The sequence below is a fragment of the Capra hircus genome, chromosome 13 (genome assembly GCF_001704415.2).
Source record: "Capra hircus breed San Clemente chromosome 13, ASM170441v1, whole genome shotgun sequence".
Taxonomy (NCBI): domain Eukaryota; kingdom Metazoa; phylum Chordata; class Mammalia; order Artiodactyla; family Bovidae; genus Capra; species Capra hircus.
This window is the reverse complement of record NC_030820.1, coordinates 29,108,513-29,123,368: the sequence shown is the minus strand read 5'-3', so window position 1 is coordinate 29,123,368 and position 14,856 is coordinate 29,108,513. Positions and strand designations below refer to the sequence as shown.

Here is a 14,856-nt window from a genome sequence, read left to right as displayed (position 1 = left end):
GTTGATTGCTAAGAGATCCCATCAGATCTTATAAGCTAAATGTAAGGCATATCTTTCTGAGCCTGTCAATTACTGTGTGTAATCAGCATTGTGGTTCAGTGCAGCTTCTGAGTAAAGACCTCGTGGTGCTTTATACCCACAACAAACCTTGCCAGCTGTTTAGGTAACTAAAGTCTTTCTCCTTGAAAGGATCTCTGAATCTTTCCCTTGTACGAGGTTTCACTCTGGAGAATTCAGACGAAAACTGATCTGCGAGTGTGTGTTGAAGAAAAAAGTAGTGAACTTGGATTCACAGTATCTCAGTTCCACATCTGGGTCTGTCCCTCATGTGGCTGCCTGTGGACTTCACTCTAGATGCAGTCTTCATGTAGCAGGTTATCTGGCTCCCTGGTGGGGATGTGGGAGTTGGTGGTGGTGAGAAAGAAGAGCTGGTAAAAGCCCATAGGAAGGGCGGGGGAGGGAAGGGAAGGGAGGAAGTGGGAGAAGGAAGGAAAACACAGCCAGGGTTGAAACTGTTCAGTATAAGAGCAAACAACTTTGTTCTTCCGTAGGGACCTAAGGGCATCAATAGTTAAGGACCAGCGTCAGTTGATCATAACAATGGCCCTGAATTACCATGAAAAAAATCAAAATTATATTCTACTTTATGAGGCAGGAGTAAATGACACTTTTTAGAATTATAGAAAACTGCCTTTTCAAACTTTGGCAAATCTGACCCAAGTTCTATGAAAGAATAACTCCCAAACCATGTTCAGGAGATGTCCTGGGGGTTGCAGGGTGGGGGAGTTCTCTCCATCTGTTTGCAGAGAAGCTTGTCTTTTATCGGTTTATCTGTTTTATATACTATTTTAATTGTCTTAATACAAACATTCCATTAAAGAGAAAGAGTTCAAATGCTTTAAAAACCATTTGGAAGCTGATGATCTAGAAATTTTAGTATCTAGAAATTTCATTCCTCCGGTGATGCCAGAGAATGGCTCTCCCACCTTCACACACATGCAGCCTCAGTAGTTGGCACAGCACAGCGCTCTGTCAGCACAGAGACACAAGCAGCCACCAGCTCGCCTGCTCCTGACACACCCACTTCACAGTCGGCCACCCTCCCTGGGCAGTGGCCACATGCATGAAGGTGGCAACCCGGTTGGGCTGGTGCCGTGGGGCACGAGGAAGCATGGAGTCCTGCCTGCACACCATCACCAGATGACCCACCTCAACCTGCTCATGAAGAGGAGCCCGAGAGAGTCGGCAGGAAGCCCCATTATGCTGTTACAACCACAGGTGCTGCCCTAATGTCTGAACTACAGAGGAGACAAGCTTAACCTGGACAGCCTTGCGGGCAACTGTGCTGAGCCAGGAGTGTCCAGAGGCTGGCCCCGCCCGGGAGGCAAGAGAACAAGCAAGAGACATTGCGCTTGGAGTTTTCTAAGCAGGAGCAGCCTGGATATTCCCCTGGATCTTCCCCTGATCTGTCTGAGCAGCGCTGAGGTGCCCACAGGGACGGGAAGTCCCCGCTCTTTGCACCCTGGCTGCAGGTCCAGCAGTTACATAACCCAGTCAACAAAAGAGACTCTGCAGAGGTCTGTTTGTCCTGCCTCCATTCCAGGCACCACTCCCCATTCACGAGTACAAGAATCTCTTATGTGTGCAGTTCCTCAGGTGGGAAAACACCCTCATTCCACACCCTCAGGATTTCAGTGATGAGAAGCATATGTTTCTGGTACACAATTCATTAATTCTTGCGTTCCCTGCAGCCAATTTCCTCTTGCAAAACACAGAAAGCTTGGAAATAGTTTTTGCCAATAACAGCATGATTGTTGAATCCTAAAATGGCGTCACCCTCTATTCACTGAACACGTGTACATTTTACGGAAAACTTAGTCTGAAATAAATGCCTCTTTCCCAGCTGGCTTTGTTCCCTCTGGTCGAAAACAGGAGAATCCCAAGCTTAACTGCACTCCTGTAAGGAGATCTCTCCTGCCAACCACACCCAGCTTTGCACAGAAGGTCATCTGATATTATTTGGCAGGGGTGCGGGTTGCACGTCTGGCATTCACACTCAAATACCACCGTGTTCCCACGCCAGGAATATTTCTGGGTGCTGAGAAGACAGAAGGAATATAGGACTTGGGGTTAGCAGTTCAGGCGAGGTATGCTTCTGGAAAACAGATGATGTAGTACCATGTGCCCTGAGGTTGATGGGACCTGGAAGGCCCCCACGTGCAAGAGGGACTCAGGATAAACTGGATGTGACTTGAATCCTGAAGGATGGGTAAGCTTTTGGAAGAAAGGAAAACCATATGAGGTTGGAACACTGGAGGGCAAAGTCATAGACTCGGGTAAAATTGTCTGTTGGGAGGACCAACCTGCGAAGAACTAAGGGGGTGCAGAAGTGGGGGAGGGGCAGGCGGTCGGAACAGCTCTGACCTCACCTTTGTGCCTCCAAGGACAGGTCCTGGTGGCTTTTCATTGCCAACGGCACTGGTACCCCTGCACCAGCCCTTCCCAGGCTCCCTCCCTCTCCACACCCCCACCCGGCATCATGCACCAAGCTTGCCCGCCACACTCTGCACCCCTCTGTGCCTCTGTTCCCTCCTCTTTCCCTCTGCTCGCCCCCACCCTCCACCCCTACGTGAAGTCCTGCCTGTTTGCCAGAGCCCACCTCACCCCCAGGGGGCATTCCTTCCTCACTGCGCTCCCAAAGCAGCTGGTGCTCTGCCTTCCCGGCTTTTCCGGCTCCCACCAGCATCATAGGCTTGAGTGCCTGTATGGTGTGTGGCGGTGTGTGTGTGTCCACTCATTAGGCTTGTTCCTAGTGTAACTGGGAGACGTTTTAAAAGTCCATTTCTGGGGAAAAAAAGTCCATTCCCAAGACTTCCTTGGTGGTCCAGTAGTTAAGACTCCACTCTCCTAGTGCAGGGCCCAGAGTTCGATCCCTGGTCAGGAAACTGGATCCCTTAGGCCACAACTAAGACCTGGCGCAGCCAAGCAAACATGAAAATGAAGTCCATTTCCAATTGATGCAGCTGTGTTGCATGGTAGAAAGCCAGGGCAACATAGCCATCCAGGTAGGTGGCTTTCCCTGAGTGATCAACAGGAATTAGCACTCTGAGCCCCCATCTCTTCTCCTCTGGGTCCCTTTAGCCTAACCTCATATCCGCTCCACTTGAAGAGCAGTGACTCAAGAATCTAATCTGAGGGAAACTGCAAACGAAAGAATGCAGGCCGCTTCCTGGCTGATAGGAGATCCTGTTGGGGCCGCTCCTGTGAGAGAGCATGTGGGAGTGGGGTGGGGTGTGTAAGTCATGAGCTAAACAGCGCGGATTCCCCAGGGGAAAACCGGAAGCAGTGGCAAACAATCCATTCTCTGCCTTCAGGCAGACTTTCTGACTCAACACAGAACCCCTTTAGCTGCATGTGTCACGTGCCCTCGCTTCCATTTCCTCAGCAGCTCCTGGAGTGAGTGTGTGAAGTTCAGAGTGGCTGGACCATCTCTGGCTTGATGCTCTTCAGCCAGTGAACCTCATACTTACTTTATAGAGGTTCCAGCCTATTTTCTCGTCTAAGTTGAAATCCTCCGGAGCCATGGTTCAGCCAGTTGCATGGGGAGGTCGGACAATACAAAGCACCCACTGACGCCTGGCCTCCCCCATCTTCCTTCTTTGTTCAACTCCTGTCTTTGAGGAAGAGGAGGAAGAAGGGTGAGGAGGGAAGAGGAGAAGGGGGGAAGAGGAGGAGGAGGAGGAGGAAAGCTGGGGGGAGGAAGGAGGAGTAACGTGGGGAGAGGGAGGGAGGGGAAGGGATGGGAGGCAAGCTGGGGCACCTTTCCACCCAATATATTTGAATGTTGCTATGGCAACTGATAGGCCCTAGAAGCCCTGCCAAGTATTGTTTTTTTTCCCCTCGGAGGGGAAGGAAATCCACTCTCGCCACCTTGTGTGTGCATGCTAAGTCGCTTCAGTCATATCAGACTCTTTGCAACCCTATGGCCTGTAGCCCACCAGGCTGCTCTGTCCATGGGATTCTCCAGGCAAGAACACTGGAGTGGGTTGCCATGCTCTCCTCCAGCGGATCTTCCCGACCTGGGAATAGAACCCAGGTCTCTTATGTCTCCTGCATTGGCAGGCAGGTTCTTTACCACTAGCGCCATCTGGGAAGCCCAGTGGTATGTATACACCTAGGAAAGGCAGGGATTTGGAGACTGGAAGGTGAAATATTTGGTGCATAGCTGATGAATTTAGGCCTGGAGGGGACAGGAATCCACACATGGCCATTTTACAGGGTGGGTGATCAATCATAGAGAGATCTCTGTGTAAGTGACCCATATGTCTGGGCCGGTGGGTCCAGTGGGTGTGCATGGGCTGGTGGGGGCCCTAGCCAGCACTCTCCCTGGGAACCTTCCAAAGTGAAAATGTTGTAAATGCTGGCAAGTTCAGTAGGGGATGCAGCAGGGCAGAGTAGAGGAAATAGCACCAACCTTTAGGACAGACAGACAGACCTACTCTACCTCTGCTTTGCTCTCTACCCCTGGGACAGCTCAGAAGAATTCCATGTCTCACCAGTCTCCAGTCTAAAAGGGGAAACGAGTCCTCTTCTGTAGAGTTGTTGTGAAACTACTGATAACATGTATAAAGCATGTGCTGTGACGAGCCAGCACACAGTAGGTGCTCACTAATGTGAAATACTCTTTAAAGTAGTAACTGAAAGGCAGCACTGACCTGGACTCCCTCAGTGTCTCTCAACATCAGAGCCAACTGGAAGCTTCATAAACTACTCACCTGAGCCAGGCTTCTGGGTTAGAATTTGCAAAGATGGGACCAAAGAGTCTCTCTCTATATATATTTTTAAACTTCCTGAAGCAACTCTGTTCGCACCAGTCTGCAATTCCAAATAGGAAATCCGTTTACTTGCTTGAGGATAAGGAATATAAACAGGACCGGAGTTTCCCCTCTTCTTTCCCCTCCCACCAACCCTTTCTATGCTGCCTTTATTCTGCTTCTAAATTCCAAAGGCTTCTGGAGGAGATGGGCCATGGTGACAGACGAGTAAACTCCAAAGGCTTCTGCTAAAATTATCTGTGTTTGGAAGCAGGGATGTGTGATAAAGTGGCTGAGAGTAATGTAATCAGGAAGGCCAGAAAAAACTCTTTCCTGAAAGCTAGATGCAGTTGCTCCACAAGAGTTGGACCCTTTGGCTCTTTGATGGGTTCTAAATGGGAATCTTAAGGCGATTTGTACCATGTGCTTAAGCCTTAACTAGGAGTTCCGCGTGCATCTGGCTGAAGTCTTTTTCCACATCCCACAGGAACGTGGCTGAAGAGCGGTCTTGGCCTCGTGCACCAGGAAGGCAGTCAGCTGACGTGGACGTACATTGCCCCTCAGCTGGGGTACTGGGTGGCTGCCATGTCTCCTCCCAACCCAGGTAACAGGGTCCCTAACACCTGCACTGATGGCAACCAGTTTTTTTGAGGGTTCAGGCTACCTGTGCTTTTGAAAGTGACTTCAGCAGAGAGATCACATCTTTTTAAAATATGGTTGAATGTGTGAAAAGTCAAATGATGAGAAGAAGGTATTTGGTGGGGGTGGGGGAGTTCTGGTTGGAACTGTCCCATCCAGGGTAAGAATAATGCAAAGAAAATAGTCTTGTCTCGAATCTGTTCTGCTCACACAGCTGCCATAGGGAATTCTTAATCTAAAGCCCACAGAAGTGGTTCAGACCTCCTCCCTAATTCCTGAAACAGCTGCGGCCTGGTGGAAGAGGACGTAGGAAAAGGCGCTCACTAGAGGGACCAGCAGCAAGTCACTGGGGAAGGGTTCCTGGGGCAAAAACTTAACTGGGCATTTCTGAAAGGTTTAAAAGCAAACCTGTTGGTTTTTGTCTAAAAGAATATGCCTCCATTCAGGATAGATGAATTAACTCATATTTTCCCCTAAAACTTAATTTCACCAATATTTTCACTGAAAGTGTAAGTTTATTTTCAAACCTAACCACCCTGATTTATCCCTATGAGTATTCTAGAATTTTTTTTTTTTTCCCAAAATAGTTACCTTAGGAGAAGTCTTTCTAGTGATGGCTTCCATTACTCACAATGCCTTTAGACCCTGTCTCCCTTGGACTGCTATCCTTAGTGAAACTCTTCATGGGTGGCCAGTCTTCATGCTCAGAGGGTCCAAGGGTCCCTTTGTTGATCTTTCTTACACACATCTAAAACTCACTGATTGCCAAGATTGGTGAATAAAGTAAGTCATTGAGATAGGTCAAAATGCTGGGGATTTCCGTGGTGGTGCAGTGGTGAAGACCTCACCTTCCAATGCAGGAGTGCACGATTGATCATCCCAGGGATGGGGGAGCCTGGTGGGCTGCCGTCTATGGGGTCCCGCAGAGTCAGACACGACTGAAGTGACTTTCAGCAGCGGCAGCAGGGAGCTAAGAGCCCCCATTCCTCGGGGCCAAAACGCCAAAACATAGATTGTAATATTGTAAAAAAAAATCAATATCAACATTAAAAATGGTCAGCCTCAAAAAATAAAATAAAGTTTACATCTTTATTTAAAAAGATGTGCTATGATTAAAAGCTGATCCTTGTCAATTAACTGTGAAGGCAGTTCCAAGATGGAAGTACACAATATTTTATCAATGGAATTATCACTGGAATGAACACTTAGGACCCCCAAAGTAACTGACTTGATAGAGGCCAACCCGAGATGGGTGTTGAAAGATCTGTTGCCTTTACTTTATAGCCCCCCCCTGAGTAAATGTGCAGTTCACGTCTAGGGGTTAAGAGAATGTGTTTCCCTTTACTGTATGGTTCTTGTAGCCACGTGGGCATGAAGTGAGTGCATAAATGTCCCAGTCTCCAAATCTGAAGTGTCTAGAATACGATTATGGGTAAAGAAAGAAAGTCCTTAAAAACCAAAGCCTGTGCATTAAAGTTAAATTTTATTTTAGATCTATTTCCAAGAACCCTGATGATGTGTTATGTGACAGATTAATAGCTACTTCTGTAAAGGAGAGAGAGAACTAGACTACTAGATGTAGGCTGACCCAAGCTTGCTGAGGAGCAACGAAGGAAGAGACAAAAAGCCATAAAAACATATATAGTATAAACCCTGGTGGCATTTAATATAGAAATACATATACTGGTAATCTCACAGTCATCACTTTTATTAAAACAAATCACAGCAATGCTGTGCTTTCATGAACCCGAAACCAACAAGAAAATAATTAGAGTTTTCTCTTTCATTCTCTGGTTAAGAAGGAAATGGGGGAATCTTTATAAAGATTTCCATTTAGCAGAAGATATTTGGTTGGCCAAAAAGTTCATTCAGGTTTTCCCATACCATCTTAGGGAAAACCCTGAAAGAACTTTTTGGCCAACTCAATAAAATAATAACATTTTTAAAGGACTGAACTTCCATTATTTGAAAATGATTTTTATGTGCACCTCAGATTTCTTGGTGACCCCTGCCAAGGGATTACCTATGTTTGTGGGGTTGCTCTGTGTTAAAAAAAGGAGAATTGTTTCTCTGAACAATTAAGGCCTTAAACAGTTAAGGCCGTTGTGGCCAGTAATTTTTCCAACTTTTTAAAACATTCACTTTCACCCCATTGAAATGATTTATAATTGGGAGAGGATGATGTTGTCTTTTGAACTTAAGTAATGTCACTATTTTCAAAAATCAACAGGTCTCCTTGGGTTTATCTAGCTTAAGAGACTTGTCTCCTAAAGATTATAAAGAAATGTATCCCTTAAAATATCAAAATCAATGAATAAATGGGTCTTTATGGTGTTTAATAATCATAACAATTCTCCTGTGATGTTATGTGTAATAACTATATTCCTTCCTTCCCATCTTTTGGTGCACCATCAGCATACTTACACACCAGTTAAGTGCCCAAGCATTGTAATTTGGGGGAGAGTTTCGTTATTGCTATCAATCCCTTGTTAGCAATGTTAAGATAGATTCTTACTGCTATTGAACATAAGGAGTAAGTTAAACTACCTCTTGGGATTCTTCCCAAGGTAAATTAAAGAGAAAATAGGTTTAGTTCTGATCACCTTGTCTGTAAGTTCTGAAGAAGTCTGTGGCCACATCAGGTTAGCCATTTTGAAAAGATACTAGAAAGATGTTATTTTTTTTTAAATGGGAGGCATTTTAGAAACACTTGATATCCCTGTAATAGGCTGTAGATTTTTTTAAGTCATAGTAAATTTGCTTCATACATTTCAACTGATTTGTTAAGGCCAAGGGCTCAGTACTTAGTAATCATTGCCCAGGGAAAGTGTGAGTAAAATTTCATGTTGTGATTTGTTTTCTCCTTCTGCAGTGCCATAAAATCCCCAGGTCTTCATGCCATGTCTCTGAGTGGATAAGTCCCACTCATGATACGACGATCATGTATCTAGTTTTCTTATATTCAAAGGTCATGTATTTAGAATGATGAACATGGTACCAAATGTGGCTCTCTTCTTGACTAAGGAGGGACTGTGGATACTACATATAGAATTTGAGTATTCACAGTGCTCCGGTGATGGTTTGGGTAATCCCTTTCCATTGAGCGGAACTTTGGTGATGCTGCAGGCACAACATCTAAAGGGTGTTTGCATCTGGCCCCCGTTCCACACTTCAGCCAATAAGAATAAGAAAAAAGGGACTTGCCTGGTGGGCCAGCGGTTAAGACTTCACACTCTCACTGCCGAGGGCCCATGTTCAATCCCAAGTTGGGGAACTAAGATCCCACATGACACATGGCCAGAAAAAAAGAAGAAGAAGAAGAAGATTATGCTCTCTTTCTGGTGAAAGGTGTTCAGAAATCTAAAATGCCCTTTTCTGGCCTTCCAGGTCCGGTTGTCACACAGGACATCACCACGTATCACACAGTCTTCCTTTTGGCCATCTTGGGAGGAATGGCTTTCATTCTTTTGGTTTTGCTGTGTCTCCTTTTATATTATTGCAGGTAAAGTTTTATCATTGGGGCTTCTTTTTAACTTGGAATTTCTTGCACAAGTATTGATATCGAGGTCCTTTTCTGAATTGAGGTACTTTTTTCTCATAACAGTGTATCTAAGGGTCTTCCCTGATGGTCCAGTGGGTAAGACCCTGAGTATCCAATACAGGTGGCGCAGGTTCAATCCCTGGTTGGGGATCCACGATCCCACATTGCCACATAGTGTGGCCAATAAATAAACTTTTTTTTTTTTAATTTTTTGATCAGTGGTCCAGTGGGTAAGACTCTGAGTATCCAATACTGGTGGCACAGGTTCGATCCCTGGTTGGGGATCCACGATCCCACATTGCCACATAGTGTGGCCAATAAATAAACTTTTTTTTAAATTTTTTGATCAAGAACTGTATATCTGTCATATAAGTTGCAAACAAAGTGGGATATTACACTGTGTGTAATGTCTTTTAGAGAGGAGTCATAAAAAAATAAGCTCAACGATTGTCACAATTCCCTGAGAATAGTCCTAAGTGGTAATCAAGAGATGATATTCTCAAGGACAGAGCCAAACTTTTCTTCCTGTGATCCCTCATCTGATTGACCTTCAAGAATATTTATTGTTGACTCTGCTTTGAATGAATAACGTGGATGTACTTGGGGTACAATCTGCAGATTTCAGCCCTCAGCATCAAAACAAGGCTGAGGGTATAGGGTGAGAAGGCTTCTAGCTGCTGATTAGTGTTGTCTTGTTTCTTCCTGTGGGAACTGAGAATTAGGTTTAGGCTAGAACCCTCACTGTTCTGAGATTTCAACCTTGGGGTTTGTATCTTTGTTCATAGGCGGAAGTGCTTGAAACCCCGCCAGCAGCATAGAAAACTGCAACTTCCCGCCACCCTGGAGAGTTCCAAAAGGGATCAGTCGACTTCCATGTCACACATCAACCTGCTGTTTTCTCGTCGAGAATCAGAATTCCCCGGTCCACTCTCTGTCACCAGCCAGGGCCGCCCCCCGGATGCCCCGGGCCCAAAGGAGCTGATGAGTGGAGTCCATTTAGAGATGATGTCTTCCAACGGGGAGGTGGACATGCACACACCCATGCTGAAGCTCTCCTACAGCACCTCCCAGGAGTTCAGCTCCCGGGAGGAACTCCTGTCTCATAAGGAAGAGGACAAAAGCCAAATCTCCTTTGATAACCTGACACCGAGTGGGACGCTGGGAAAAGACTACCATAAGTCGGTGGAGATCTTCCCCTTAAAGGCTAGGAAACCTATGGAAAGGGAAGGTTACGAGTCCCCTGGCAACGGTGACTACAGGAGGAGTTACAACGCCATGCTCTCGCAGCCTTTATTCGAAAAGCAGGACAGAGAGAGTCAGCCCTCCGTGACCCACATTTCCACAGGAAGTAAGCTCACCATTCAGGAACACATGTACCCCGCGCCTTCATCTCCGGAGAAAGACCAGCTGCTGGAGCGCAGACCTACTGAATGTATGATGTCGCGATCCGTGGACCACCTGGAAAGACCTACCTCTTTCCCGCGACCCGGCCAGCTGATCTGCTGTAGTTCCGTAGACCAGGTCAACGACAGCGTTTACAGGAAAGTATTACCCGCCTTGGTCATCCCGGCTCATTACATGAAACTCCCAGGGGACCATTCGTACGTGGGCCAGCCCCTGGTCGTCCCAGCCGACCCGCAGCTGGAGATCGAAAGGCTGCAGGCTGAGCTGTCCAGCCCGCACGCAGGGATCTTCCCACACCCCTCCGCGCAGATCCAAGCGCAGCCCCTCTCTTGCCAGGCCATCTCACAGCAGCACCTGCAGGACACAGGCGCCCGGGAGTGGGCCCCGCAGAGCGCATCCATGTCGGAGTCACTCTCCATCCCAGCATCTCTGAACGACGCGGCCTTGGCTCAGATGAACAGCGAGGTCCAGCTCCTGACAGAAAAGGCGCTGCTGGAACTCGGGGGCGGGAAGCCGCTTCCCCACCCCCGGGCCTGGTTCGTCTCCCTGGACGGCCGGTCCAACGCGCATGTCAGACATTCCTACATTGATCTCCAAAGAGCAGGGAGGAACGGAAGCAATGACGCCAGTTTGGATTCTGGCGTGGATATGAATGAACCAAAATCCGCCCGGAAGGGGAGAGGAGACCCCTCAACTCTGCCGCAGAACCACCCACCCGTCCAGGAACATCCCCAGAAGGAGTCGAGGGCAGCGGACAGCTCGGCCTACACGCAGCTCGTGTACCTGGAGGACATGGACCAGAGCGGCAGCGAAGGCGGCACCACGGCCGGGACACCCGAGGACAATGCCCTGCGGTGCCTGCTGGACGGCTCCAGCCGGAGGAGCGGCAGCCAGCTGCCCAGCCTGCAGGAGGAGACGACGAAGCGAACTTCGGACGTTGCCCCTGAGCCAGCGGCCAGTCCTGACCAGAGGAGATCCGCTCCGCAGGATGAGGAAGACGACGAGGACGAGGATGACCAGGGAGAAGACAAGAAGAGCCCGTGGCAGAAACGGGAGGAGAGACCCTTGATGGCATTCAACATCAAATGAGCAGTCCAGAGCCACCCAACCCGGGACCAGATCCAGTTGCCAAAAATTCTTTCTTAAGGAAGCGCTTACCTGTTTGTGGAGGAAGTTGAGCCACGTCTGCCGTGGGCAGTGGACTTTTTTCTGCAGTTACCCTGTTCCTGTCTAAGTGTTAGAGAGGAAGTCAAGTTCTTACTCAGAAGAAAGGATGATGATACAGGATGCCTCGCCTCCAGGGAGAGGGCTGAACGCAGTGTCTGTCTGAATGTCAGTGTCGTTCCCCATTCTTGATGTGTCCACCCCAGAGGACACTGAAACACCACACGTGATGTCCTGATGTCACTAGGTTCTGATGATAACCTCAGTTCTCCTCCAGATTCTGGGAACAGAAGAAACTCTTTTTGCATTGCTTGAATCCATTTTATCATGATAATGCTCCTGTGAAATTATTATTGAGAAATTAGCTTGGCACTTAGTGTCTGGAGGTATGCATTATCTCAAAGGAAAACTATGCATCGCTGCTTCGTGATCTTACTTTGCTTAGGTTTTGGCTTTGGTTAGATTTCGTTTCTGATTTGCTTTTTACAGACACACACACACACAACACACACACAACACACACACACACACAATTAGGTTGTAAGGATTTAATTCCTTCCTTGTCACCTGTTTCTGCTTCTCGGTGGGTTATTTCGATATCACCTTTCAGGAACTTCTGAGTGTCACCTCTTAACATCCAAGCCTTTTAATGAAATAGTACTGAAGTTTTTAATCAGCTGCCAGTCCTTCAATTCTGGTCCCATTAACTCCAAGTGCCTTTTTTACAGTGACGACAGACAGTCCCTTACTTTGGTTTTTTTGTTTGTTTTTCTTAACTTCTTTGATTGAACTGCCTGGATTTTATAAAGTAATTAAACGATCCCCTTTTCTTTCAACTGCATGCTGCCAAGTGCCCATTTGTGCTCAGAATTCTCATTTCAGCTCAGTGTACTCTCTCGTTCTCACGTGTGACGTGGATTCTGTTTAGCTAAGCTAGCCTAGAGGACACTTTAGTGATCCCCTCCCCCATGCCACCCCTTTGACCACTAGGCACCATTATGGTTTTATTGGCTGTTTGTATATACGGTTACGTATTCTGAAATCCTATGGGCTGATCTTGCTCACCAAACACGGAGTATGGGCTGAGCAAGTAAACTGAATGTGACTATTAAACAAATCTTATGTACTATCCAAAAGTGCCAGAATGACTCTTCTGTGCATTCTCCTTAAAGAGCTGCTTGATTATCCAAAAATGAAAACTCAGAATAAACTCTGAAGGAAAAAAAAACCCTATCTTGTGGTCCTTTTCATTCATTCTGAGCCATTGTTGGTTATAGAGTTGCCATTAAGAATTCTCTTATCATTCCTTGGCAGTCTGAAAGGCCAGTTGTTGGAATTACATTCAAAGACTAATATATGGTGGGGAGAGATAAACTAGGAGATTGGGATTGACATATACACACTACTAAATATAAAATAGGAAACTGTAAGGACCTACTATGTAGCACAGGGAGCTTTTCTCAATACTCTGGGAAAAGAATCTAAAAATGAATGGGGAGAGATATATATATATAACTGATTCACTTTACTGTACACCTAAAACTATCACAATGTTATAAATCAACTATACACCAATAAAAATTAAACAAAAGAAACTAACACATAAGACACCTAGGAACTGACATAAGAGCCCACCTTGCTGTTCAGTTTCATTCAAGAAAACAAGATAACATTTTATTGTGTTTCTGTATTTTAAAAGAAACTGGTGTGTTCTTTTTTTTCAGTATTGATCCAGCGTCAAAAAGATGTCATTCAAATGAGCAGAACCATCCCAGATGTGTGAAACTATTAATCAAAATCATTCATGAAATCATCAGTATAGAACAAATCAGTGGAAATAAGTAAAGCTAGCTAGTTTCGTTATAAAATCTTTAGTCATGAATTCCACAGGGCAGAAAACAAGTCAAGCTGATTTTTATGATTTTAATTCTCAAATGTAAATGTTTAGTATTTTGCTTTTAAAATGGTTGAGAGATTTCCTGACAGTTTTTTGAAGTATCTGAACAGATGGGAGTCTGTGGTTTAACAAGTCAGGGACTGTTCAGAAGTGAACATTCTCACCAGTAGGTGGCAGGTGAACCCTGGCAGACACTGTTAAGACTCCAGGTAAGCACCGTTTGTCAATTACCCTCCAAAGAAGTGGCCTCTGGAAGAATACTAGAGCAGACATAGGTGATGGGGGAATGCCAAGAGGTCCCCACCCATTTGCAGCTCAACCTCCAGTGCTGCCACTGTCGTAATCTCCTTCAAGCATTAGTAACAAGAAGAACTTCATCTACAATGCATGTTACCTGTGTAACACATTACCTGTCAGTGCTAATGATGTGAGATTCAGCAGGAAGATTGGGGGAGGGGGGCTTTCCTGATTCCTTCTCATTAGGCAGGATAATGAAAAGTGTGGAGCAGCCAGCCATAAGCATGAGACACTGTTGCTAGAAAGACGAGGCTGTGTATTTGCCAAAGGGAAATTGATTCTGCCAAAGATGAAGCTCACTCATCTTACACTGATCCAAAAAGAGGCTCAGAGGCTAACTTTTTTGCTCAGGGAGCCAACTTTGGTCACCAGACTCGAAGTTTCTGGAAAGAGCACCCTAAGTGTGTGGACTTTAAACAGCATATTTATCTTATCACAGAGTTCCAGGTCAGTTAAATTGCATGAAGAACTAAAGCCGTCAAAGGCACCTTGCTTCTGCCACCTAGTGGTGAGTTTTCACCAGCATCTTAAGGAGGCTAGACAAATAGCTCTCTTCTGGAAAGACAGGTGAGTGTGCATAGAAGATGCATCCGGCGCTGCTTCTGTCTCCCAGGTGAGATGAGTGAGATCTGGCTGACCTTTGTTGAATCTCTACCTGGAAATATTATGTTGGGAACAATAATGCATTCAACTGTCAAAATCTTGTGGGGTTTATTCTTTATTTTTCACCTAACTAAATGGAGGCTTGAGGTTAAGTAATTGAGGTCACTCAGCTAGAATCAGTGGTGTGTCTCATACATGGCCTGCACTCTGGAAATGAATGCATTTAAATTTAAAATGCATTACAAATCATAATAAAATGCATAATTGTAAATTCCATTTGATAATTGATTCTCGCAGAATGCTTTTGTTGATTTCAGTCAGCCAGCCTATTGCAAGTGACAAAAGCATAAACATTTGTTGAGAGTTTTTTACATTAATGATTAATTAATGTAACTGGAACAATGAAAATGCATCTTGGAACTTCATTCACTGATCAGTCATGGAGTGACTTCTTTGCTGAATCAGATAGTAAGACTGGGGAGGAATTTATGAAAGAA

The 14,856-nt window shown here is 45.9% G+C and overlaps 1 protein-coding gene across 1 annotated transcript in view; it reads left to right on the top strand.

The window, feature by feature from the left end:
* Positions 1–12,790, top strand: part of FAM171A1 (family with sequence similarity 171 member A1) — a 130,414-nt gene extending 117,624 nt beyond the window's left edge. Inside the window, exons 6-8 of the mRNA XM_018057146.1 lie at positions 5,302–5,418; positions 8,841–8,955; positions 9,780–12,790. Coding sequence (XP_017912635.1) covers positions 5,302–5,418; positions 8,841–8,955; positions 9,780–11,487 — 1,940 coding nt within the window. The 3' untranslated portion in view covers positions 11,488–12,790. The remainder of the gene's footprint in view (positions 1–5,301; positions 5,419–8,840; positions 8,956–9,779) is intronic.